Source organism: Cucurbita pepo, chromosome LG09 (assembly GCF_002806865.2).
Source record: "Cucurbita pepo subsp. pepo cultivar mu-cu-16 chromosome LG09, ASM280686v2, whole genome shotgun sequence".
Classification (NCBI taxonomy): domain Eukaryota; kingdom Viridiplantae; phylum Streptophyta; class Magnoliopsida; order Cucurbitales; family Cucurbitaceae; genus Cucurbita; species Cucurbita pepo.
This window is the reverse complement of record NC_036646.1, coordinates 8,459,428-8,486,699: the sequence shown is the minus strand read 5'-3', so window position 1 is coordinate 8,486,699 and position 27,272 is coordinate 8,459,428. Positions and strand designations below refer to the sequence as shown.

Sequence of the window (27,272 nt, the reverse complement as noted above, 5' to 3'; positions counted from 1 at the left end):
TGCTCATATGTTGGAATGTTTTTTCAAATTTTTTTTTTTTTAAATTGAATCTTTATAATGATTCATGTTCACGATTCGGAATTCAGATTTGACACCTGAAGACTTTGATTGTAACAGCTCAAGTTCACCGCTAGCAAATATTGTCCTTTTTGAACTTCCCCTCAAGAATTTTAAAACGTGTCCGTTACGGAGAGATTTTAATGCCCTTATAAAAAATGTTTTGTTCCTATCTCCAACCAACGTGGGATCTCGCACCGATATTCTCCTGCATCTCTAACGACACAAACAAACAGCTCAAGCCCACCGCTAGCAAATATTTGTCATTTTTGAACTTTCCCTTTTGGACTTCCCCTCAAGGATTTTAAAACGTGTCTGTTACGGAGAGGTTTTAACGCCCTTATAAAGAATCTTTTGTCCCATCTCCAACCAACGTGGGATCTCGCACCGATATTCTCCTGCATCTCCGACGACACAAACAAAGAGTTCTTCTAGCATGCTTTGTTCTTACTCACATGCATAAGAGGAAAGTTTGGACTTTCCCTCTCGAGCTTCCCCTCAAAGTTTTTAAAACGTGTCTGATAAGGAGAGGTTTTCACACCCTTTATAAAGAAGGTTCATTTCCATCTCCAACCGATGTGGAATCTCACACCGATATTCTCATGCATCCCTAACGACACAAACAAACACGACTTCTTCTAGTATGCTTTGTTCTTACTTACATGCATAAGAGAAAAGTTTCTTAGAGGTCACCCAACATAGAGTTGTTCTAAATAAAACATGTTTAACTATAAAGTTTCTATAATTGAGCCGCTGAACTTCAAGGACCGTTCATTCATGAGCTCCTATAAAGGAAAACAGAATGACTTTCACGGTGGCATCCATATTAATTCATTTAATTTTTTGAAAATTTTAATATGTTATAGGACGAAATTGAAACTTTTAAGAACACTAAACGTTTTAATTTCTGTCTTATTCATTTAAGATGTATCCAAATCGACCAATGTACTAATAAATTAAAAAAAAAATTGCTATATTATAATAAATTTGATTTTAATTAATTATAATAGAGATATTTATCTTGAAAACTTTAGGGAGCATTAATGTGGGGCAAAAATTAATTAAAGATTACAAATTCATACTGATCGGAATGGCAACTTGAGCCGACAAACTTTTTCATTGAACAATAATGTTTTTCTGTTTTCTTGAGTTTTTTTTCTCTCTTTTTCTTTTGTACATTTACAACATGCACCAGCGATGAGATTCAAATCGCTTCCATTTAGTAGTTTCCGTGCCACCTCAATGGCTTGACATCGAAAGAGTAACCGAAACTTGTCCTTGACCAGTTCATGAGTAGCATCTTGGGTCAGTACAGCGTAGCGTTAAATCTATTGCCCCTTCTCTAGACCTCCTTCCTGCAGAATTGGATGGTCGATATTTAGCAAGACTGTCTTTTAGGCGATGGACGGATGAATCCCATTTGTTTGTGCGGATAAATCTAGGCATAGCTAACATGACACCAATAACCATCTTAGAAGTCGATGGTTTAACGTTCGCAATTGTCGTTATTAAAAAAAAAAACGTTCTAGAAGATTNAAAAAAAAAAAAAAAAAAAAAAAAAAAAAAAAAAAAAAACCTATAATTGATTGAAGACTCATTAGCTTAATCAATAAAATGAGGATGAAGAAAACACTTCAATCACTTGTTGCTATAAATATAAGTGACCTACAAATACTAATCTATAAAATGAGTTCTCCAAATTGTAAAAGAGACAAATTTTGTGGGCATTGCTCTAAGTATACAGTCTTGGGCTGGATCATGATGACTTGGGACTACTTTCAGAGATTTGAGCTTCACATGGATGCATTAGGGCTAAGAGTTTCACTTGATTTTCATAAGAACATCATTTCAAATGTCCAAAAGAACAATAATATGATGATATTAATGTATAAGGCACAGTAAAACAAATGGCATTTGGAACCCATTGTGCAGAATATACAGAATTCTCCTCAGGCTATCTTCTATTCTACTGTATATATTATGTATCAAGCTGAATGGGGAAGAACTTGATTTTAGGGTGACGGAATATAAGCCAAACTCAAAGATATGTATTTCTTTTATTTACCTCTAAACAACAGATCCATTGATAGCCCGATTGATGGCTTGAGTGCACGCATGAATTTTCGAGATGAAGTATCTCTGTTGGTTCTCTTTCTCCGGGAAGGTCCCTCTGGAGCTCCTGTAGTTTTGATAGATTCAGACTTTGAACTAAAGATGGAGGAGCTGAATGAAGCATCAGCTGCGCCAAATGATGAATGGCCCCTCTGGGATGTCTCATGTGGCGGATACCCTACTGCCCCATCTTGATGGGGTGGGGGAAACTTCTCGCTCTTGCTCTTTGCATTTGATTTGGTCGTGTTTCTCCACCTCTGAAGAATAGAGTTGAAACATTAACAGGTTAATCGGGTATGAAAAGTTCGAAATGTAGGGAGGAGAATTGTGAGATCCCACATCTGTTAGGGAGAATGGAATATTCTTTATAAGGGTGTAGAAACCTCTCCATAGAATACGCGTTTTAAAAACTTTGAGGGAAAGTCTGAAAGGGAAAGCCTAAAGAGGACAACAATATTTGCTAGCAGTAGGCTTGGGCCGTTGCAAATGGTACAGAGCCAGACACCGGACAATATGTCAGTGAGGAGGCGGCTCTGAAGGGGCTGGACACGACAAGGCGGTGTACCAGCAAGGACGATGGGCCTCGAATGAGGTGGATTCGGGGGTCCCACATCGATTAGAGAAGGGAACGAATGTCACCGAGTACACTGGGCCCTAAAGGGAGTGGATTGTGAGATCCCACATCGGTTGGGGGAGGAGAACGAAACATTTTTTATAAGAGTGTGGAAACCTCTCCCGAGCAGACGCGTTTTAAAAACTTTGAAGGGAAATCCGAAAAGAAAAGTTAAAAAAAAACAATATCTGCTAGTGATGGGCTTTGGCTACTACTAGAATAAACAATTATGCTTGACTTACATCTAAGTTTGATTGTATTTCTGCATTAGCTTCAGGAGCTGGGACAGCCCGAGTAACTCGATCCCGTACTCGTACTCTCCTGCCACCACCATCAGCAGCTGTTGCTTTACCACTTAGTCTTCTTCGCCTGAAATGGAACCGTACATTGCTTGTTAAGACACAAGGACACATCTAGATGATGGAAACAAGAGCAAGGGAAGGGAAAAACAAACCTTCTAGCCTCCTCATCTCTCAACTTTATATCCAATTCTTTGCATGGAGGATATTTAGGCAGACTTGATGGTTCACAAGCAAGAGGGTTGGTAGTGAAGAACTGCAATCAGAAAATTACAAAAAGTTGTTTTTATGCAAAATTAGACACTTCTTTTTCACATAAGCAATGTTTATAGCAAAACTACTCACTTCGCTATTGAGAGCAGCAGAGGCAGTACCTCGCCCATCAGGGTCCATTGTAAGGAGAGATTCGATGAGAGGTAGAGAAGAAGATGGAAAATCCTTGAATGTTTCCGCAATGCAGCGTTTGTATGGATGTTGGGGTTTAAAAAGAGTTGCATTCGGCAATTTGTATTTCTTCCAGTAATCCTCCGTTGGAGAACCACACAATTTAAATATCTTATGGAGTTGTTCAACCTGGCACAAAAAATTTAGCTAGAATCAACTTCACACAGTGATAATGCATAAATTCCAAGTGGAAAACTAAAAACTCTATGAACTAGGCTTAGGCTTGAAAGATCTAAACAATGCATAATATGTTAGGAACCACGAACCTCCAAAATGGTATGATATTTGTCCACTTTGAGCATAAGCTCTCATGACATTGTTTTTTATTTCCCCAAAAGGTCTCATACCAATGGAGATGTATTTCTTACCTATAAATCCATGATCATTTCCTAAATTAGCCAACGTGGGACTCCCTCCTACAATCCCAAACACTTAGAAGCTGCCACTAAACAACCTCGAACCCAAGCAACCCTACCCAAATCCAATTCCACTCTTTCGAAGAATGAAGGTCTTTCAATCTACTTAGACCTTCTTCATCGCTACTCTCTCTTTTAGAGGATTCAAATGCTTGAAATATCATGCAACATCTAAGATATAAGTTCATTGAATATTTAATGACCAAATCAATTATTTTTCCTAATCATTATGGGTTCAATATTAATAGCATCAAAGTTAATGGATCAGCGAATTTAATTCTTCCAAGACCTGGCACAATATAATAAGCATCAGAGAAAAAGGTTACGAAGTAAGAATATAGGCGAGGAGGAATAGAGATCAGAAGTAGCAAGACCTCTGTCCTTCCTGGCATGATTGGCCTCCCAGCGAGCAGCTCGGCCAAGATGCAGCCAGCACTCCAAAGATCAACCCCTATACCATAAAGAGTAGCTCCAAGCAATAGTTCAGGAGGACGGTACCAAAGGGTTACTACTCGACTAGTCATATGTTGCTTCTGTTGAGGATCAAAAAAAGTAGCTAACCCAAAATCAGCTATTTTAAGTATTCCTTCGTTGTCAATTAGCAAATTGGAACCCTTTATATCACGATGCAAAACTCCTCGATTGTGACAATGTTCAAGCCCAGACAATAATTGCTTCATGTAGCATTTAACCTGGTAGAAAAGTTACAGCCAGTCTTTTCATGTTTTTGACAATATCAATGCAGGACTTAAGGAGGTAATAAATAACAGAAACTAAAGGCACACAAACAATCTTGTGGCTGATTTAATTTTCAACATGCGATTGAACTTGAATTCTGATAGTATAATACCATGTCTTTTAAGTGAAGTGAAAGTTTTGGGTTGATGAACACGACTCTCTACGATGGTATGATATTGTCCACTTTGAGCATAAGCTCTCATGGTTTTGCTTTGGGCTTCTCGAAAAGGCCTCACACGAATGGAGAGAGTATTATTTGATTATAAGCCCATGACCATTCCCTAAATTAGCCGATGTGAGATTTTCATCATCCAACATCTCCCCTTGAACAAAGTACGCCTCCCCTTAATCGAGGCTCGACTCCTTTTTTTTTTTGGAGTCTTCGTCATTTTTTTACTATGCCTTCGAGGAGGCTCGACTCCTTTTCTTTTGGAGTCCTTTGTTCGACATTTGAGGATTTACCAATCTATTGGCACGACTAAGTTTAGGGCATGACTCTGATACTATGTTAGATGAACACGACTCTCCACAATGGTATGATATTGTCCACTTTGAGTATAAGCTCTCCTGGCTCTGCTTTGAGCTTCCTCGAAAGGCCTCACACTAATGGAGATAGTATTATTTGATTATAAACCCATCATCATTCCCTTAAATTAACCGAGGTGGGACTTTCATCCTCCAACACGTAGAACCGAGAAGTAATATCTGAATTCAAATGTACAAAGATGTTCAAGAACTAAGAACGTATTTTCTTATCTAACCCTGTCACAATCCAATTCTGAGAATTATTAATCTCGACCCAACCGGAACCAAATTAAGAACAGCACAACATTTACTGATTCAGAAATTCATAACAATTTTGTCCTCTTGTTGCTAATTGAAGTAATAAGCATGAAATTAAAGCATGAAATTAGGCAGAAAACCTGCTAAATATGCCTGGAAGAAGACAAAAGGAAGAACAAGGGCAAAAAGTTTGCAGAAACAATGAGACTTGGAACAAATGAGAAGAAAAGCGGGCTAGAACATCAATTTAAAACCGAAGCAAAATCCGCCTGAAAAATGTCAATTACACAAAAACCAACAAAATTCATGCTCAAAAAGGAAAAAATTCTCAGGTTCAACCGATATTAGAAACAATCTGCATTAACTGGAACAGATAGATACCTGAGGTTCCGTGAACTTGACTCCTTGTCCGGCAGCAAGTCCAGCGAGGTCGTGTTCCATATACTCGAACACTAAGTAAAGACTACACGACATTCTGGAAGTAACTAAGCCCTCAAGCTTAAGCACATTGGGATGATCGAGGCGTCTCAGAACCAAAATCTCTCTGGCCATAAATCTTACGCTCTCCGGTTCTAAATTATCAAACCTGACCTTCTTCAGAGCAACAATTTTGCCGGTAATAAGATCCCTCGCCTTGTACACATTGCTATACGTCCCTTGCCCTATCTGAATCACCAAAAACCAAAAATCACACAAAATTTCTACAACTAACGAATCGAGACAAGAAGCGAAAAACAAAACGATCATGAACTCGTGGCACACACTTTAGCAAGCTTCTCAAATGTATTAGCTCGACGAGGCGTCCAGTCTTCCATCACCTCACCGGCAACCTCTAGCAACCACGCCGGCCAGCCTTGCTCATTTCTCTGACAAATACTCGGTGAAGGCCTCCGGTGCTCTACAGACAAGGAATCCACATCCTGCCTAACTCCTTGTTTTTCTGCCGATATCCTCTGTTCCATAACACTCTTGCCATTAACTCCGTCGACATGAGAGTGGTGATCAGTGCTCCGACGGCGACGGGGAGGTCTGGATGGGCTCCGGGAATCATTGGCGACTTGTCTGCCAAGAACGCAACCCATTGGGGAAGGTCACAGAGATCATAGAGTAGCAGTTAACTCATGGAGAGATTGAGAAGGAAAATGGAAGGCGAAGAACAATTGGAAGAGATGAAAACAGAGAGAAGTTTTGAGCATTTGGATTCAGCGAGGCGGAGACGACGGCGAGAGTGAAAACTTCAAAGTTTTTTTTTATTATTATAATTTTTCCAAGGTTGAATTACGAAAGTACCCCTATTTTACTGCGGTGGTTGTTGCGGGTATTACAATCAGGGGGGCCACCGCCGGAGATTTCACACACGAAACCAAACTGAAAACGGAAGAAAAGAACCTCTTCCGTTCCGTTCCGCTCAACCCGCGCAAAATAAATTAAATATTTACCAAATTAATCTAAATAGTTTAAGGAGATTTTAATTTTAATTTCACTAAATTAATAAAAATACATTTATAATCTTTAATTTATTTTTAAATGATCTCTAAACTTTAAAAAAAAAAAATTCNTGCTTTACCACTTAGTCTTCTTCGCCTGAAATGGAACCGTACATTGCTTGTTAAGACACAAGGACACATCTAGATGATGGAAACAAGAGCAAGGGAAGGGAAAAACAAACCTTCTAGCCTCCTCATCTCTCAACTTTATATCCAATTCTTTGCATGGAGGATATTTAGGCAGACTTGATGGTTCACAAGCAAGAGGGTTGGTAGTGAAGAACTGCAATCAGAAAATTACAAAAAGTTGTTTTTATGCAAAATTAGACACTTCTTTTTCACATAAGCAATGTTTATAGCAAAACTACTCACTTCGCTATTGAGAGCAGCAGAGGCAGTACCTCGCCCATCAGGGTCCATTGTAAGGAGAGATTCGATGAGAGGTAGAGAAGAAGATGGAAAATCCTTGAATGTTTCCGCAATGCAGCGTTTGTATGGATGTTGGGGTTTAAAAAGAGTTGCATTCGGCAATTTGTATTTCTTCCAGTAATCCTCCGTTGGAGAACCACACAATTTAAATATCTTATGGAGTTGTTCAACCTGGCACAAAAAATTTAGCTAGAATCAACTTCACACAGTGATAATGCATAAATTCCAAGTGGAAAACTAAAAACTCTATGAACTAGGCTTAGGCTTGAAAGATCTAAACAATGCATAATATGTTAGGAACCACGAACCTCCAAAATGGTATGATATTTGTCCACTTTGAGCATAAGCTCTCATGACATTGTTTTTTATTTCCCCAAAAGGTCTCATACCAATGGAGATGTATTTCTTACCTATAAATCCATGATCATTTCCTAAATTAGCCAACGTGGGACTCCCTCCTACAATCCCAAACACTTAGAAGCTGCCACTAAACAACCTCGAACCCAAGCAACCCTACCCAAATCCAATTCCACTCTTTCGAAGAATGAAGGTCTTTCAATCTACTTAGACCTTCTTCATCGCTACTCTCTCTTTTAGAGGATTCAAATGCTTGAAATATCATGCAACATCTAAGATATAAGTTCATTGAATATTTAATGACCAAATCAATTATTTTTCCTAATCATTATGGGTTCAATATTAATAGCATCAAAGTTAATGGATCAGCGAATTTAATTCTTCCAAGACCTGGCACAATATAATAAGCATCAGAGAAAAAGGTTACGAAGTAAGAATATAGGCGAGGAGGAATAGAGATCAGAAGTAGCAAGACCTCTGTCCTTCCTGGCATGATTGGCCTCCCAGCGAGCAGCTCGGCCAAGATGCAGCCAGCACTCCAAAGATCAACCCCTATACCATAAAGAGTAGCTCCAAGCAATAGTTCAGGAGGACGGTACCAAAGGGTTACTACTCGACTAGTCATATGTTGCTTCTGTTGAGGATCAAAAAAAGTAGCTAACCCAAAATCAGCTATTTTAAGTATTCCTTCGTTGTCAATTAGCAAATTGGAACCCTTTATATCACGATGCAAAACTCCTCGATTGTGACAATGTTCAAGCCCAGACAATAATTGCTTCATGTAGCATTTAACCTGGTAGAAAAGTTACAGCCAGTCTTTTCATGTTTTTGACAATATCAATGCAGGACTTAAGGAGGTAATAAATAACAGAAACTAAAGGCACACAAACAATCTTGTGGCTGATTTAATTTTCAACATGCGATTGAACTTGAATTCTGATAGTATAATACCATGTCTTTTAAGTGAAGTGAAAGTTTTGGGTTGATGAACACGACTCTCTACGATGGTATGATATTGTCCACTTTGAGCATAAGCTCTCATGGTTTTGCTTTGGGCTTCTCGAAAAGGCCTCACACGAATGGAGAGAGTATTATTTGATTATAAGCCCATGACCATTCCCTAAATTAGCCGATGTGAGATTTTCATCATCCAACATCTCCCCTTGAACAAAGTACGCCTCCCCTTAATCGAGGCTCGACTCCTTTTTTTTTTTGGAGTCTTCGTCATTTTTTTACTATGCCTTCGAGGAGGCTCGACTCCTTTTCTTTTGGAGTCCTTTGTTCGACATTTGAGGATTTACCAATCTATTGGCACGACTAAGTTTAGGGCATGACTCTGATACTATGTTAGATGAACACGACTCTCCACAATGGTATGATATTGTCCACTTTGAGTATAAGCTCTCCTGGCTCTGCTTTGAGCTTCCTCGAAAGGCCTCACACTAATGGAGATAGTATTATTTGATTATAAACCCATCATCATTCCCTTAAATTAACCGAGGTGGGACTTTCATCCTCCAACACGTAGAACCGAGAAGTAATATCTGAATTCAAATGTACAAAGATGTTCAAGAACTAAGAACGTATTTTCTTATCTAACCCTGTCACAATCCAATTCTGAGAATTATTAATCTCGACCCAACCGGAACCAAATTAAGAACAGCACAACATTTACTGATTCAGAAATTCATAACAATTTTGTCCTCTTGTTGCTAATTGAAGTAATAAGCATGAAATTAAAGCATGAAATTAGGCAGAAAACCTGCTAAATATGCCTGGAAGAAGACAAAAGGAAGAACAAGGGCAAAAAGTTTGCAGAAACAATGAGACTTGGAACAAATGAGAAGAAAAGCGGGCTAGAACATCAATTTAAAACCGAAGCAAAATCCGCCTGAAAAATGTCAATTACACAAAAACCAACAAAATTCATGCTCAAAAAGGAAAAAATTCTCAGGTTCAACCGATATTAGAAACAATCTGCATTAACTGGAACAGATAGATACCTGAGGTTCCGTGAACTTGACTCCTTGTCCGGCAGCAAGTCCAGCGAGGTCGTGTTCCATATACTCGAACACTAAGTAAAGACTACACGACATTCTGGAAGTAACTAAGCCCTCAAGCTTAAGCACATTGGGATGATCGAGGCGTCTCAGAACCAAAATCTCTCTGGCCATAAATCTTACGCTCTCCGGTTCTAAATTATCAAACCTGACCTTCTTCAGAGCAACAATTTTGCCGGTAATAAGATCCCTCGCCTTGTACACATTGCTATACGTCCCTTGCCCTATCTGAATCACCAAAAACCAAAAATCACACAAAATTTCTACAACTAACGAATCGAGACAAGAAGCGAAAAACAAAACGATCATGAACTCGTGGCACACACTTTAGCAAGCTTCTCAAATGTATTAGCTCGACGAGGCGTCCAGTCTTCCATCACCTCACCGGCAACCTCTAGCAACCACGCCGGCCAGCCTTGCTCATTTCTCTGACAAATACTCGGTGAAGGCCTCCGGTGCTCTACAGACAAGGAATCCACATCCTGCCTAACTCCTTGTTTTTCTGCCGATATCCTCTGTTCCATAACACTCTTGCCATTAACTCCGTCGACATGAGAGTGGTGATCAGTGCTCCGACGGCGACGGGGAGGTCTGGATGGGCTCCGGGAATCATTGGCGACTTGTCTGCCAAGAACGCAACCCATTGGGGAAGGTCACAGAGATCATAGAGTAGCAGTTAACTCATGGAGAGATTGAGAAGGAAAATGGAAGGCGAAGAACAATTGGAAGAGATGAAAACAGAGAGAAGTTTTGAGCATTTGGATTCAGCGAGGCGGAGACGACGGCGAGAGTGAAAACTTCAAAGTTTTTTTTTATTATTATAATTTTTCCAAGGTTGAATTACGAAAGTACCCCTATTTTACTGCGGTGGTTGTTGCGGGTATTACAATCAGGGGGGCCACCGCCGGAGATTTCACACACGAAACCAAACTGAAAACGGAAGAAAAGAACCTCTTCCGTTCCGTTCCGCTCAACCCGCGCAAAATAAATTAAATATTTACCAAATTAATCTAAATAGTTTAAGGAGATTTTAATTTTAATTTCACTAAATTAATAAAAATACATTTATAATCTTTAATTTATTTTTAAATGATCTCTAAACTTTAAAAAAAAAAAATTCAATAATATCCTTATATTTTCAAAAAAATAAAAAAAAAAAAATTAATTAATTTTTATGTTAATTTTGACGAAAAATTATTAATATTTTATTTTCTTTCAAAAATATCCTTAAATTTTGTAAAATAATTTTTAAAAAATACCTATAAAATTTTAATCTGACATTTTAATTTTTATAAATAAAGTTTAAAAAAATTTACTGTAAAAAAATGGTATACTTTAAGGTATTTTTAAAACAAAATATTGACGGAAAATATATTTTTTTAATTTTTTTTTTCTGAAAATTTAAGGTTTTTTTTTTTTTTTTTAATTTAAGGATAATATTAAAATTTTTGAAAATTTATGAGTTTTTTTTTATTAGATAAATGACTAAATTTAAAATTATTTTTATTAATTTAGTATTTTGATTTTTACCCTGTATCAAGTTTAAATTTTACCGTTGGTAAATTACCACTCGACTGATACACTAAAATATTTTTAATAAAAAATACTTAGACAATTAAAATTTGAATTTTCCTTAGTCAAAGTAAACCAATTTGATTACAATTAAAGTAGTAAGACATTATAACATTCACCAAAAAAAATCATAAAATAAAATAGAAATGGAAATATTTTTGAAAGTGATACAAAGACCAATTTGAAAATAAATAAATTAAAAACTTTCTAATTTTATAATTTAAAATAAATGGAAAGTCAAAGCACTTATTCTTTTATTGTTATTATTATTAAACATAAAAATTAAAAAATAATAATAATAAAAGTAGCTGTGAATTAAATTCTACCTACCGAGCTGAGTCTATTAATAAGGTNTTAAAGTTTTTTTTTTTTTTTTTTTTTTGTTAATTTTATTAAGGTGGTGCCGGAATCCGGTTGGATAAATATTTTGAACTGATCCAAAATTTTGAACAGGTTGTGTCAGTGGTCGAAGCAACCCAAATAAAATTCACAATCCAACTCATCACTATTATCGGTTACAAACATTAAATATTCTGGGTATCTGTTAGGTTAAGGATAAAATAAGAGCCTACAAGTAGGTTGTTTACTGTATATATTTTTATACACTCACCCGGTTCTATTTTTCCTTTTTTCAGATTCGTGAGGACACTTGTCGAGTCGAGAGAGTGCTTGGGAGCTCAGCCGTCACAAAGGAATGTCGACTTGAGGCATTTGTAGAGTCCATGATTCATAGTTCACGTTCCTTTTACACACACCCTGTTTCTTCTACCTTCTCTTACTTTCATCATCACCATGCACCGTCTATGGGTCACACCCAATGTTTCGATGCGCTTGAAATTTGGATATGATAGGTTGGGTTGAGTTGTAACCTTCTTCTCGAGTTGGTGGGGTTGACCCAACCAAAAAATGTCAACTCACGAACCGACCCAAATTTCCAACTTTCCAAAAATTCAATCCAATCCAACCTTCTTATGGTTTGGTTGAGCGGACTGAAATAGTTAGTTATCGAGTCATATGAACACCCCTAAATCTTCTCTGATTTGAAGTATCGAGCACGAAAAATACCCGTGGTATGAGTTATTAATTTGTAGAGGGTAGAAGAAGTCTTTGTATGCTAGAGAATAATTAAAGTAATGTTTTAATTTATTCAAACCCATGCTTTGGTTGACAACCAACCCTCCATAGACTTGAATCTTTGCATAATTCAAGGAAATTACAAGTCCCATTCAATCTTAAAGCTTTGACTCTTCCTATCCAACTATATAAATCTACTTTATTTCGCTTTCGTTTTGAAATTATTTTAAAAAAAAAGAATGATTTTTCGTAAGATTAAAGATGTGGGCGTTGAAAACTGAACCATGTATGGTCAACACAAACTAGAACCATACACGTGGCTGTTGTCGTAAGTTCAAGTCATAAGGGTTGGATCGAGTTATTAACTTATTCTGGGTTGTGTTAGATTCATATAAATTAAAGTTTTATGGAGTGTTGTTTCGTTTCTTCTTCTTTACCTGGTATTAGATTAGTGTCTTCAAACTCGTCTTACCGAGAGGACGTTCTCAATCGCTTTCATCACCCTAAAGAAGAATTCTTTTCCAAGAGAACATTGGTTGACAATCTCATATTTGACTCTTCACGCACGACAATGGAATGATGAATCACGAGCTCGACAACCTTTTACTTTAGTTTTTCGACTCAAGCCTCGGGTATGTTCATTTGTCATTTTAATTGTCCATTGGAATAAATAAATAAATAAATAAATAAACATTTTGATTTTGCTTCCTAGTCCTCAAGACTTGTCTCTTTGCATAATGACTGTTTGGTTAGGGTGAGGCATGAGTTGTTATACTTTTCTTGAAGGGCATTTATGGCAATACACTTTATATTTTTCTACAATACTTTTAAATTTTAATAAAATATAAGAACCCGACTCATCGATATTTGATACCCTTGCATAGGTAAAGATTCTTTCCAAATATTCATACGTTATTTTGTTTTTTTCGTTATAAAATATACTAAATTACATATTTATTACGTTGAACGTTTATTTTTGTTCTTTCATATGAATGAACCTCATTTGTTCTTTCATAGGAATGACAATGGACTTTCATCTCTGAGATCTCAATCGATTGGAGAGAAAATCGAAACATTCTTTATACGAGTGTGGAAAGAAATTTCTCCCTAACAGACACGTTTTAAAATCGTGAGGCTGACGGCGATACATAATGGGTCAATGGACTTGAGCTTAGACGTTACACTCTCTCTCCAGAAAGGTCCAATCACGTTTAAGCTTAAGGATTTAGCATCAATTTCAATTTGAATCATCACATTACAAACTATGAACACGAAAGAAGAGCAAAAGATCCCGAGGCTACTGTGTTCATTATAGGTGACTCGAACTCGAAACTCGGAACTCGGTTTTCAAGTGGAAAAGCAAGGAAATCATCAAATAACATAGATGAAGAAGAACTACAGGAAGCCACATTTGTAACTAAATTGTTAAATCTTAGTTTGTTGCCTATAGATTTTGGGTAGAAAGTTTTATACTTCTATGTTGGGTTCTAGTTTTGATACTTTCTAAGCCCAACAAAACTGTTTGCAGCCACAAAATAGTCTCCCTTCTTTTAGGAAACAAGTAACACTTCAAGCCTATCGCTCCCGTAGATATTAATAACCTTGGTCCGTTACGGATCTCCGTTAGCCTCACAGTTCTAAAACGCATCTGGTAGGAAGAGGTTTCCACACCCTTTCAATGAATGTTTCGTTCTCCTCTCCAATCGATGCGGGATCTCGCAATCCACCTTCCTTGGTAACAGTCCAAGTCCACCGCTAGTAGATATTGTTCACTTTGACCCATTACGTACCGTCAGCTTCACGGTTTTAAAACGCGTCTGGTAGGGAGAGGTTTCCACACCCTTATAAGGAATGTTTTATTCCCCTCTCCAACCGATGTGGGATCACACAATCCACCCCCCTTGTGGACTGAGCGTCCACATTAGCACACAACTCGATATCTGGCTCTATTACCATTTGTAACAGTCCAAGACCACCACTAGTAGATATTGTCCGTTTTGGTCCATTACATAACGCCATCAACCTCACGGTTTTAAAACGCGTCTAGTAGAGAGAGGTTTCCACATCATTATAAACAATACTTCGTTCTCCTCTCCAAGAGCGGTAGGATCTCACAACATCCATGTTTTGATCTAACTTTCATGATTAGATACTAGACTGGTCACTGTAATTTCATCATGAAACCAGGTAGGCTACAAAAGGGCAAGACAAGGAAAAAGAAAAGTTTGCTGCTGCCTGAATCTATTTAATTGGGCCAAATCCACTACAGATAAGAACATATGAAACAGTAATTTGATTACTGCTTCCAAAATAAAGAAAGATATCTGCTTCCAAGTGGACAACATTATGTAAAGAAGAAGAAAAAGGATTTAAGAGAATAAAATAGTAAGCTTTGGATAGCTCAGTCAAACACAGAAATGGCTGGAATGGGCCAAGAGTCGAGTAGGACCCTTACCTGTTAAGGAACCAGCCAACAAAGACAGTCTTATTTCTGCCTTAATCAGTGAACAAACCACATGCTTAACTACAGATGCACGTGCTTTAGACCCACAGTTACAGGGAGGATCAACATCACCAAATAGACACATTTCAGATCAATAATGTCAAAATGATACACAATCATTCTCAAGTTCTAGACTACGAATCATGAGAGAAGGTAAGAACATATCGTAAATAGAAAGGTAATCAGCAATCTACCAGTGTAATAACTCAAGCCTACTGCTAGTAAATCTTGTCCTCTTTGAGTTTTCCCTTTTGGGTTTCCTCTTAAGGTTTTTAAAACAAGTTTGTTAAGGAGAAGTTTCCACACCCTTGTAAAGAATGTTTCGTTCTCCTCCCCAACTGATGTGGGATCTCATAATCCATCCCCCTTCAGGGCCCAGCATCCTCGCTGACACTCGTTCCCTTCTCCAATCGATGTGGGACTCCCCAATCCACCCCCCTTCAGGGCTCAATCTCCTTGCTGGCACATCACCTGGTGTCGGGCTCTAATACCATTTGTAACAGCCCAAGTCCACCACTAGTAGATATTGTCCTCTTTGAGTTTTCCCTTTCGGGCTTCCCTTCAAGGTTTTTAAAACGCGTCTGCTAGGGAGAGGTTTCCACACCCTTAGAAAGAATGCTTCGTTCTCCTCCCCAACTGATGTGGGATCTCATAATCCACCCCCCTTCAGGGCCCAGCGCCCTCGCTGGCACTCGTTCCCTTCTCTGATCGATGTGGGACCCCCCAATCCACTACCCATTCGCCCAACATTCTTGTTGTCACACCGCCTCATGTCCACTCTCCCTTTGGGCTCAGCCTACTCGCTGGCACATTGCCGGGTGTCTGGCTCTAATACCATTTGTAACAGCCTAAGCCTACCACTAGCAAATATAGTCCTCTTTGGGTTTTCCCTTTCGGGTTTTTCCAAAGTTTCTAAAACACGTCTGCTAGGGAGAGGTTTCCACACCCTTATAAAAAATGTTTCGTTCTCCTCCCCAACTGATATGGGATCTCACATTTAATTTGAAGAATTAAAAAAGGTCGTCCTTCCAGAATTCAAGAAGGACTTGCGGAATATAAAAGGTACATACTTGGAAGACTCCAGCTTTCAGGACAAACCAGAGCAGACCATGCCACCTTCTCCACCAGTTTCATTGAAGAAAACTTTCAGATGGGAATCAAAACCTAAGTTTCAGTTCAATCATCCTGTTATTGAACGTTTAGTTTCATCATTAGAACAATATAACATCAGTATGAATGATAGCTACAAAATCTAATATAATACAGAACAAGAAATAATTGGAGCTGTGCCATTCGATTATTGAACAATGAACATTGCTGTAATGATCACAGAATCAAAATCAAGTTGGGTCATCAAACCTAGATCATATCAGTATAAGTGATCCTCAAATTCAGCTAGCATACTGCAGCATTAAACATTTCTATCTACCACATAGAACACAAAAGGTTATGAACTTATAAACTAAAATCAAGACCCATTAATGAAAAATATACAAACATCTATTGTACATACAGATTCATGAATCATGTTTCTGCTTCTATACAATAAACAGAGTTTAGAAACTGCCCACCATGGCTAAGATCTGGCAAAGACACCCCAGATTTTACCTCGGCCAAGACATTCCAATAGTTTCTTTGATCCATCAACATTCATTTCAACAAGCTTTTGAAGATATAAACCAGCACCAGCAGCAGCCATCTGCTTTCTACACTTGCTTGATATCATAACCGAGGCTAATAATGAAACAGGGTACTTCTTGTCTAGATTTGATATTGAAGGGTCTAAGAGTTGGACTGCACTTACTATCCCTTTCTCTTCTTTCTGGAAAATTTTTCTGTTACCTGTGTATTGTAATAGAGAAGACAATGCCTTGGCAGCTGCTTCTTTCTCCTCAACAGACTTGCCATCTAGCATATTAACCAAGGGTGTGATGAATCCAGCTTCCCCCATATCTTTTCTTGTTTTTGTGCAGAATCCGAGCTCGTAAACTGCTCGAGCTGCGGCAGTTCTAACGCCTAATACTCCGCAGCTTAGAGCTGGAAGAAGCCGATCAACAAACCCGTTTGAGATAAGAGCTTCGGCGATCGGGGCAGATGAAGCCAAGAGCCCCAAAAGCTCCACAGCCACTTCGAGACTATGAACTGATGGAGCTGAATCCCAGAAACTTCTCAAAAGCTCGATCCCACCTTCTCTAACGATCAAGAGCTTCAGATTATCATCTTCTGCAACTAAATTACATAGACATCCAATTGCATTTTCTTGAGCTAACGGAGTTCCCGAGGCTAAAAGCCCCAAAAGAACGATAACCCCATTTTCTTCAATGAAATTCTCTTTAATTTCACCAAATGATGCAAGATTTCTAAGAACAGCAGCTGCTGAGGCTTGAGAACCGGGAGTGCCGGCCTCACAAATCTCCAATAGAGATGAAATTCCTCCTCTAGAACCGATTGATCTAGCATTTTCTTTCGAAATGCTTAAAGGTTGGAGGGTTAAACAGGCCTTCTCCTTAGCAAAACCGCTACCAGAATCGAGAATCCTCAGCAAGTGATTCAAAAGCTGTAGACCTTCAGCAATCATTAAATGCCTAACACCATCCACCGATGAAACGATGGAAATAGCAGCAACAGCCCGTTCCTTCAGTTCTAAAGAACTGGAATCCAGTAGCCGAACAAGAACAGGAACAATCCCTTGAGCCGCAGCAATCGTTACATTCTTATCATCCTCATTCAACAACTTCAACAGCGATTCAATAGCCAATACCCTCGATTCAATGCTCCCAATCTGCAACCTCGTGATTAAATTCCTCGACTCCGCCCGCACAGCCTCCCTCCTAGACGACGAACTCGAAACCGCACCATCATGAAGAATCTCACTCCGAATCAAAACCTCACCATCTTTAAGTAGAGAGTCCAACTTCGCAAGAACCGAGTCAATATCGCTCTGAGTCTTGAGTTTACCATCGGAAAGTTCCGGATTCCGGCACTTCTCCGAGAGAGAAGCCGCCTCACTAAGAACTTCCAAAACAGAATGAAGAAAATCAACAGAAAGAGGATTGGAAGACGAATTCGGAAACTCAGAAACATCTATCAACTGTGTGCGAAGATCGGAGAGTTTCGCTCTGATTGAAGACCATTTCCCCTTGAAATTGTTGATGAGCGGAATATCATCAAGAAGAGAAGAAATCCGGTCGTTTGAAAGAGCAAACTGGTCGTTCTCCGGCGGTATTGTCATGGCGTTGAGTGCAGAAGGTAGCCGGAGATTCTGCAAGCCTACAAGGAAGAAAGTGGGCGTTGGTATGAAAAAGGGCACCAAATTCCAGCTACTTCAGCTACAAGAAAAAAAAAAAATTATATATTTATTATAAAATTAGCAACTACAAGACCCACTCGCATTTTAGGAGATTGCGTTACACTCGCCATTCCATTGGCTCTGACATCTCATTATTTTAATAATTTTTTAAAAAGCTGGATTATTTATTTATTTATTATTATTATGCAAACCTTTTTAGGATGGTTCTGTCTAAGAGCACTTTAATAGGTTGTCCGGCTTCATTTAGAATTTAATTTTAAATTTTCAAAAAATAAATTAATTAATATTAAACTTTTGCCATTTTTGGCTCTAATTAATGTCTAAATTTATGGCATGTTATTTATTTTTAAAGCAAAATAATTTAAATTTCTGGTTATTTTATTTTAATCTAAATTATTTTATAAAAGAAAATAAATAACTTGGGTCATAAAAAGATATTTTAAATAGTATTTTTAAAATACTCTTAAATTTTAAAAGTTTCATAATACTTTTCAAAATTTTTAAAAAAATTCGAAAATATTCTAAATTTTAAAGATAGCATTAAAATTTTTAATATAAAAAAAAACTTCAAAAAAAAGTTATTAGGATTAATATAGGGACGAAAACCATCTACAACTACACAGATCATCTCCAAAAAAAAAATAATAAAAATATTAATAATATTTTTGAACTTTTAAAAAAAAAAAAACAACAAAGAGAATTAATAAAATATTTGAAAACTCAAACTATCTTAAAAACAAATTAAACAAAGTATTAATAATTTCCATATAGAACGATACAGATATTTTTTTAAATCTTTTAAAATTTTAAGGGTATTTTTGAACTTTTCAAGATTTAAGCGTATTATTAAAATTTTAAATAAAATTTAGAGATATTTTATTAATTTAATAAACTCCAAACCCTGTTTTCTAAAAAGAAATAATTATAATTAAAAAAATAAAAGAAGGAAAAAGTCAAAAAAATAAAATTAATTTTATTTTTGAGAGAGTGAAAGAGAAGGCGCGTAGACGAGTGAGAGAATGGACGGTGGGCACGTCAAGTAGCAATTGGGAAAGTCAGCGACGGTGGCGCCGGGCGCCGGACAGCGGTGGCGGGATTTGTACGGTAGTTTTATTATTTGCAAAATGGACCTTTTTGGAAGTTTTATTATTTACCGCCAAACCCTTGTACCTTTTGCGCTTTTACCTTTTGTGCCCAGATTTCCTGAGAGTCAGGCTGTTGAAACTTCATTTATGGCCCCTCATAAAATTGTATCTACTTTTTTTACCCCACTTTTTATTGCTTTTTGTTCACAGCACCACAAAAGGTTAAAAATTACAGAAAAAAGCCATAAAAATTATGAGTGGCAGAAATAATCTTTTCAATTTCCAATGCCTTTTGGACAATTAATAAATACAAAAAACCTGAGGGGTTTTGTGAAAAATATATTTTAAATTATCACTATTAATTTGTGTGACAAATAAAATAAGCTACAATTTGCCANTCATATATATATATATATATATATATATATTTAGACCGTGTTCGAACCTTCAAATTGATATGATATTGTCCCGTTTGAGTATAATATTTCATAATTTTACTTACTTATATATCAATGATCTTTTTCTCTGCTAAAAAAATACCTTAAAGTGTATATATATATATATACTTTCTACTATAAATGAATTTTTAATTAGTTAAATTAATAAAAATACAATTAAACTTTTTATTTTTGTCTAAAAAAATAGTTCTAAACTTTTAAGAGTTTTGATAATATTCTTACCATCCGTTTTAGATGGGAAGTGTTAGTATTTTGTTTCAAAAATATTCTTGAACTTTTTGAAGTCCGGAAGAGAGTAAATTGTGAGATCCCACGTTAGTGTTACAAATGGTATCATTGCTAGACATCGAGTGGTATGTTAACATAGACGTTGGGTCTCCAAGGAGGGTGGATTGTGAGACACGGTGTGACAGGGAGAACACTGGGTCCCCAAGAGAGATGGATTGTGAGATCCCACATCGGTGTTACAAATGGTATCAAAGTCAAATATTGGGTGGTGTATTAGCAAGAAATCTGGCTTTCCAAAGAGAGTGTTAGGAATCATGGATCTCCATGATGGTATGATGAAGAGTGTTAGGAATCATGGAATCCAAGGAGAGTGTTAGGAATCATGGATCTCCACGATGGTATGATATTGTCCACTTTGAGTATAAGCTCTCATAGTTTTGATTCATGGCATGAGTTTTTGTTTCTCTCATACTGTAAGATCTCACGTCGGTTGGGTAAAAAAAAAAAAACAACAAAGAGAATTAATAAAATATTTGAAAACTCAAACTATCTTAAAAACAAATTAAACAAAGTATTAATAATTTCCATATAGAACGATACAGATATTTTTTTAAATCTTTTAAAATTTTAAGGGTATTTTTGAACTTTTCAAGATTTAAGCGTATTATTAAAATTTTAAATAAAATTTAGAGATATTTTATTAATTTAATAAACTCCAAACCCTGTTTTCTAAAAANACTATAAATGAATTTTTAATTAGTTAAATTAATAAAAATACAATTAAACTTTTTATTTTTGTCTAAAAAAATAGTTCTAAACTTTTAAGAGTTTTGATAATATTCTTACCATCCGTTTTAGATGGGAAGTGTTAGTATTTTGTTTCAAAAATATTCTTGAACTTTTTGAAGTCCGGAAGAGAGTAAATTGTGAGATCCCACGTTAGTGTTACAAATGGTATCATTGCTAGACATCGAGTGGTATGTTAACATAGACGTTGGGTCTCCAAGGAGGGTGGATTGTGAGACACGGTGTGACAGGGAGAACACTGGGTCCCCAAGAGAGATGGATTGTGAGATCCCACATCGGTGTTACAAATGGTATCAAAGTCAAATATTGGGTGGTGTATTAGCAAGAAATCTGGCTTTCCAAAGAGAGTGTTAGGAATCATGGATCTCCATGATGGTATGATGAAGAGTGTTAGGAATCATGGAATCCAAGGAGAGTGTTAGGAATCATGGATCTCCACGATGGTATGATATTGTCCACTTTGAGTATAAGCTCTCATAGTTTTGATTCATGGCATGAGTTTTTGTTTCTCTCATACTGTAAGATCTCACGTCGGTTGGGGAGGAGAACAAAACATATTTTTATAAGGGCGTGGAAACCTCTCCCCAACAAAAAAAAAAAAAACCTTGAAGGGAAACCCGGAAGTAAAAAGACAAAGAGAACAATATCTCCAAGCAGTTGGCTTGGGGTATTACAAATGGTATCAGAGCCAGACACTGGGCGATGTACCAACGAGGAGGCTGAGCTCGAAGGGGGGTGGACACGAGGCAGTGTACCAGGAAGGACACTCGGCTCCGAAGGGGTGAATTAAGGAGTCCCACATCGATTGGAGAAGGAAACAAGTGTCAGCCAAGACGCTGGGCCCGAAAGGGGGTGAATTGTGAGATCCCACATTGGTTGGGAAGAATAGCTAGCGATGAGCTTGGGTCGTTACATACCCTTCTACTATTTCAAATGTACGGTTCTCTTGTACTCCTATTTTCAAGTTGGTTGAATTAACCCGACCAAAAGTAATAACAACCCATGAATTCAACCAATTTTTTTTTTTTTTCACCTCTTAAATGAGAACGTGGGCTCTACAGGTGAGGCCCAATAAATTAGGCCCATATCGAACGCCTAGCTTGTATTGGGCCAAATGAATGAGTTAGCCAAGTCGGGCTGTTCACTCAGATCCAGGCTTCAAATTGGGCTTACGAAGCCCAAATCCGTAAGCCCAAATCACGAGCCCTCAATTTAAATTGGATGGTGGAGATCGAATGGTGATCATTGGAAAAGAACTCGGGATTTATTCTTTTTTTCCCTTTTTTTTAATTGAATTCAAAACTCACCACGTGTCGAGACGTCATTTGTCCACATTTGCCTCGCCACATCACCCAACAAGGCATCCCCACTTTGAAAAGCTGACTGTTATATGCCACGTCAGCACACGTCGACCATTGGATGTCACATCAACGACACATCGATCGTTGGATGTCACATCAACTGCCACATCAACGACACGTCGAACGCCACATTAGCAATGTGCCACATGTCATTTATTCGAATTTTCTTGCACATTCAAGAGTTGGGTTGATTGATTCCAATTCTTCGGTCAAATAATATCTATTTATTATTTATATTCGCTACTCAATTTCATTATATATTTTGAAAAATTACATTTAAAAACTTAAAATTTTATTTTTAAGCCCAATTTTAATTTTGAATCCCGACCCTAAAATTCTCTAAATAATCCAAATCCAAATAATTTAATAGCCTAATTTAAACCGTACGAGTTGAGTTGAGTTAGTCGGGTCAATAATTTTTTGAACGCTCGATATGATTTAATAATTATGGAATTTGGGTTATTTATTTATTTAATTAATTAATTTGGGGGACATCCCATGCATGAGTTAGGGTTAGATGGTGAATGGATGTGGACAGATTAAAGGGACAAGGCAATTCAATGGGTGAGGGGCCGAGCCATAGGGTGTTTCCTCCGGTGGACCCTGACCCCATTTTGGCTGCAACCACCTCTCTCTCTTTCAAACCTACTGGTCCCTCCCCCAGCCTCTTCTGGGTCGCCCATCAGTTAATACGGTGACGACGATGAAGACAAGGAAGACGACTCGACCACGATGATCCTCTTGGATCGACTGTGGGGCGTCCAGATGGGAGATTGATAGCAGAAGAAGTGCTTTTCTTTATGTGTAGTTTGTGGGATGTTTGGAGGAAAAAGAGAGTGGATGGAGTGGTCAATTTTGTGGCCTAACCTTTAGGGTTCTATACATTATTTTGAATCCTCCAAAGTACTTCCTTTTTTGCTTTCATTGAAAAGATAAAAGAGAGGAAAATGACTTCACTCCGTCTCATCCATTTATTTCTCGTGATCAAACCAAACCAACTCGAACACGAGAAAGATCTCACAAAAATGAGATCTGGGTTAAGATTTGTTACGAAAATGAACTCGTTTTCTTCGTTGTTTTGTACCCATCTGCTCATTTGCTTTGTTGGTCAAGATTTCGATATCGTGAGACAAAACCCATAAGCAAGAGTTTCGTTATTTTGCCCTATACTTCAATTTCATTGTAATGATCTATAACTAGGATTCATAATTTGGATTTAGCATTGATGACTGACATTTTCCTGTGACATGGTGTAAGATTCCAAATCGATTGGAGAGGAGAACGAAACATTTTTTATAAGGGTGTGGAAACCTCTCTCTAGCATACACGTCTTAAAAACGTTGAGGGAAAACCCAGAATGGAAAGCTCAAAAAGGGCAATATTTGCTAGTAGTGGGCTTGGACTGTTACAAATGGTATCAGAGCTAGACACTGGGCGGTGTACCAACAAAGACGTTGAGCCTCGAATGAGGGTGGATATTTTCCTGTGACATGGTGTAAGATTCCAAATCGATTGGAGAGGGGAACGAAACATTTTCTATAAGGGTGTGGAAACCTCTCCCTAGCATACACGTTCTAAAAACGTTGAGGGAAAACCCATAATGGAAAACTCAAAGAGGACAATATCTATTGGTGGTGGGCTTGCACTCTTACAAATGGTATCAGAGCTAGACACTGGGCGGTGTACCAACAAAGACGTTGAGCCCCGAATAAGGGTGGAAATATGCTAGCAATGGGCTTGGATTATTACACATGATCACATTACTTACTCTTCGCTCCTTTTAGCATGTTTTATCTTCACTCCGAGCATACACGTTTTATCTTCACATTACTTACTCTTCGCTCCGAGCAAAACACATTTAACATTGAAGTTTCTATGATCAGAGCCCTCAATGTAGAAGCTACTCATGGTTGGTATAGATAGTAATTTTCAATTCTTTTAAGCCGTTCTTAGCTCTTTTATCTTCAAGATCGCTCTCATTCAGACATGGTCTAGATTCATTTATGTACGACTTATTTACTCAAATAACAATAATATAAACTGAAAGTCACGTAAATAAAACACAAATTAAAAATTCAATACGGGAAAATCAAGAACGGTCTAAGAAAACTAAATTCAAACTTCTACTCGAATTAAAGTAAATAAATTCATAATTTAATATAAATATCTTTTATAATTATTGCAACTAATTATCATGAGTGAATTGATTATAGCTTTAAAAAGTAGTTAAACAATAATTAACAATTAATCAACCAATCAATAAATACAAATCACATTTATATTAAATATAGAAATTTGAAAATAAATAAAACCCAAAATTAAAAATTAAAAAAAAACTTAGCATAAGACATAAGCCATACATGAATGTCGGCTACCTCATACACAAAATTTATAATTAAAAAATATAATTAATTTAAAAATAAAGCAATTTAGTGTAATAAATATTAAATTGACAGAAATTATTGTTATTTTATTAATTATAATATCAGGTGGTGACCACCCAATTAAATGAGAGAAATTATTGTTATTTCATTTAAATATTTATATATTTTAAAAATATATAATAAAATAAAAAATAAAAAACAGGTGGGTCCCTTGTTTTGCTTTGTTGGTCAAGATTTCGATATCGTGAGACAAAACCCATAAGCAAGAGTTTCGTTATTTTGCCCTATACTTCAATTTCATTGTAATGATCTATAACTAGGATTCATAATTTGGATTTAGCATTGATGACTGACATTTTCCTGTGACATGGTGTAAGATTCCAAATCGATTGGAGAGGAGAACGAAACATTTTTTATAAGGGTGTGGAAACCTCTCTCTAGCATACACGTCTTAAAAACGTTGAGGGAAAACCCAGAATGGAAAGCTCAAAAAGGGCAATATTTGCTAGTAGTGGGCTTGGACTGTTACAAATGGTATCAGAGCTAGACACTGGGCGGTGTACCAACAAAGACGTTGAGCCTCGAATGAGGGTGGATATTTTCCTGTGACATGGTGTAAGATTCCAAATCGATTGGAGAGGGGAACGAAACATTTTCTATAAGGGTGTGGAAACCTCTCCCTAGCATACACGTTCTAAAAACGTTGAGGGAAAACCCATAATGGAAAACTCAAAGAGGACAATATCTATTGGTGGTGGGCTTGCACTCTTACAAATGGTATCAGAGCTAGACACTGGGCGGTGTACCAACAAAGACGTTGAGCCCCGAATAAGGGTGGAAATATGCTAGCAATGGGCTTGGATTATTACACATGATCACATTACTTACTCTTCGCTCCTTTTAGCATGTTTTATCTTCACTCCGAGCATACACGTTTTATCTTCACATTACTTACTCTTCGCTCCGAGCAAAACACATTTAACATTGAAGTTTCTATGATCAGAGCCCTCAATGTAGAAGCTACTCATGGTTGGTATAGATAGTAATTTTCAATTCTTTTAAGCCGTTCTTAGCTCTTTTATCTTCAAGATCGCTCTCATTCAGACATGGTCTAGATTCATTTATGTACGACTTATTTACTCAAATAACAATAATATAAACTGAAAGTCACGTAAATAAAACACAAATTAAAAATTCAATACGGGAAAATCAAGAACGGTCTAAGAAAACTAAATTCAAACTTCTACTCGAATTAAAGTAAATAAATTCATAATTTAATATAAATATCTTTTATAATTATTGCAACTAATTATCATGAGTGAATTGATTATAGCTTTAAAAAGTAGTTAAACAATAATTAACAATTAATCAACCAATCAATAAATACAAATCACATTTATATTAAATATAGAAATTTGAAAATAAATAAAACCCAAAATTAAAAATTAAAAAAAAACTTAGCATAAGACATAAGCCATACATGAATGTCGGCTACCTCATACACAAAATTTATAATTAAAAAATATAATTAATTTAAAAATAAAGCAATTTAGTGTAATAAATATTAAATTGACAGAAATTATTGTTATTTTATTAATTATAATATCAGGTGGTGACCACCCAATTAAATGAGAGAAATTATTGTTATTTCATTTAAATATTTATATATTTTAAAAATATATAATAAAATAAAAAATAAAAAACAGGTGGGTCCCTTGAAAAAGGAAATTGATGGGCTGGTGGGTTGCAAATAATTCTAATATAACACTATTTCCAGCTATAATTATTTTATTTAATTTTATATCTTTTTTTTTTTTTTTTAATTTGATATGAAATTATTTTATTAATTTAATTATATTATATGACATATGGGAGATCTAGTTTGGGGTCCAAAATTATCATGATGAGAACAATTCAACATGTGGGGCTATTGTAGGCAATAGGTGATGAACAAAGAAACCCCATTTGGTTATCCTATGCTTCTTTTGTTTAATCCTAATCTTAATCTAGATTACTTTGGATTCATGTTTGATCCTAATGTCGTGTTAAAATGCTGAGGATCTGTGACTTTGTTTAAGTTGAATTCTGTCGTTTGTTTATGTGGTACTCGAGTGAAGGAGGGGGTACATGAATGAACCGAGACTGTGTTCGAATGAGAGATTCTGAAGATAGGATGATTAAGAAAGATGTTCGTGGTTAAACGTGTTTTATTTGGAGTAATTTTATGTTGGATGACCTCTTAAGAATTTTTATGGTATGCATGTGAGTGAGGACAAAACATGTTGGAATCACTCGTGTTGGTCTTGTAGAGATAGTCCTTACTCTTAAGAAATGAAGAGTAGGTAACATGACCATGTCGTAAGGGTTGTAAGGGAATGTCAGGGTTATCAGGTATTGAATTTGGATTTCGAGCACGGATCCAAATCCTGGGCATAGGGTGTTAGAGAAACATGATTATGTCGTAGGGGAATGTCAGGGTCATCAGGTATTGAGTCTGGATTTCGAGTGTTGATCCAAATCCTTTGGTGTGGGGCGTATGACCATGTCACAGGGGATGTAGGGGAATGTTAGGGTCATCAGGTACCAAATTTGGATTTCGGGCACTGATCCAAATCCTCGGCATAGGGTGTTAAAGAAACATGATTATGTTGCAGGGGAATGTCAGGGTCAATAGGTACTGAGTTTGGATTTCGAG

General features: G+C 36.8%; 3 protein-coding genes across 3 annotated transcripts; all 3 read right to left on the bottom strand.

Moving 5' to 3' along the window:
- Window positions 1-1,139: 1,139 nt before the first annotated feature.
- LOC111802466 (probable serine/threonine-protein kinase At1g54610) lies at window positions 1,140-6,673 on the bottom strand. Its single transcript, XM_023686847.1, has 8 exons — window positions 6,227-6,673; window positions 5,844-6,128; window positions 4,316-4,633; window positions 3,427-3,654; window positions 3,237-3,337; window positions 3,025-3,151; window positions 2,123-2,426; window positions 1,140-1,412 (listed from the first exon to the last, which is right to left on the bottom strand). The coding sequence occupies exons 1-8, from the start codon at window positions 6,542-6,544 to the stop codon at window positions 1,345-1,347; spliced, it is 1,749 nt and encodes a 582-aa protein (XP_023542615.1). The 5' UTR covers window positions 6,545-6,673; the 3' UTR covers window positions 1,140-1,344.
- Window positions 6,674-7,003: 330 nt separating this feature from the next.
- Window positions 7,004-10,568, bottom strand: LOC111802162 (probable serine/threonine-protein kinase At1g54610). Its single transcript, XM_023686427.1, has 6 exons — window positions 10,122-10,568; window positions 9,739-10,023; window positions 8,211-8,528; window positions 7,322-7,549; window positions 7,132-7,232; window positions 7,004-7,046 (listed from the first exon to the last, which is right to left on the bottom strand). Exons 1-6 carry the CDS (start codon window positions 10,437-10,439, stop codon window positions 7,004-7,006), a joined length of 1,293 nt encoding a protein of 430 aa, XP_023542195.1. The 5' UTR covers window positions 10,440-10,568.
- Window positions 10,569-16,214: 5,646 nt separating this feature from the next.
- LOC111802477 (vacuolar protein 8) lies at window positions 16,215-18,256 on the bottom strand. The gene has a single exon (XM_023686863.1). The coding sequence runs from the start codon at window positions 18,174-18,176 to the stop codon at window positions 16,521-16,523; it is 1,656 nt and encodes a 551-aa protein (XP_023542631.1). The 5' UTR covers window positions 18,177-18,256; the 3' UTR covers window positions 16,215-16,520.
- Window positions 18,257-27,272: the final 9,016 nt, after the last annotated feature.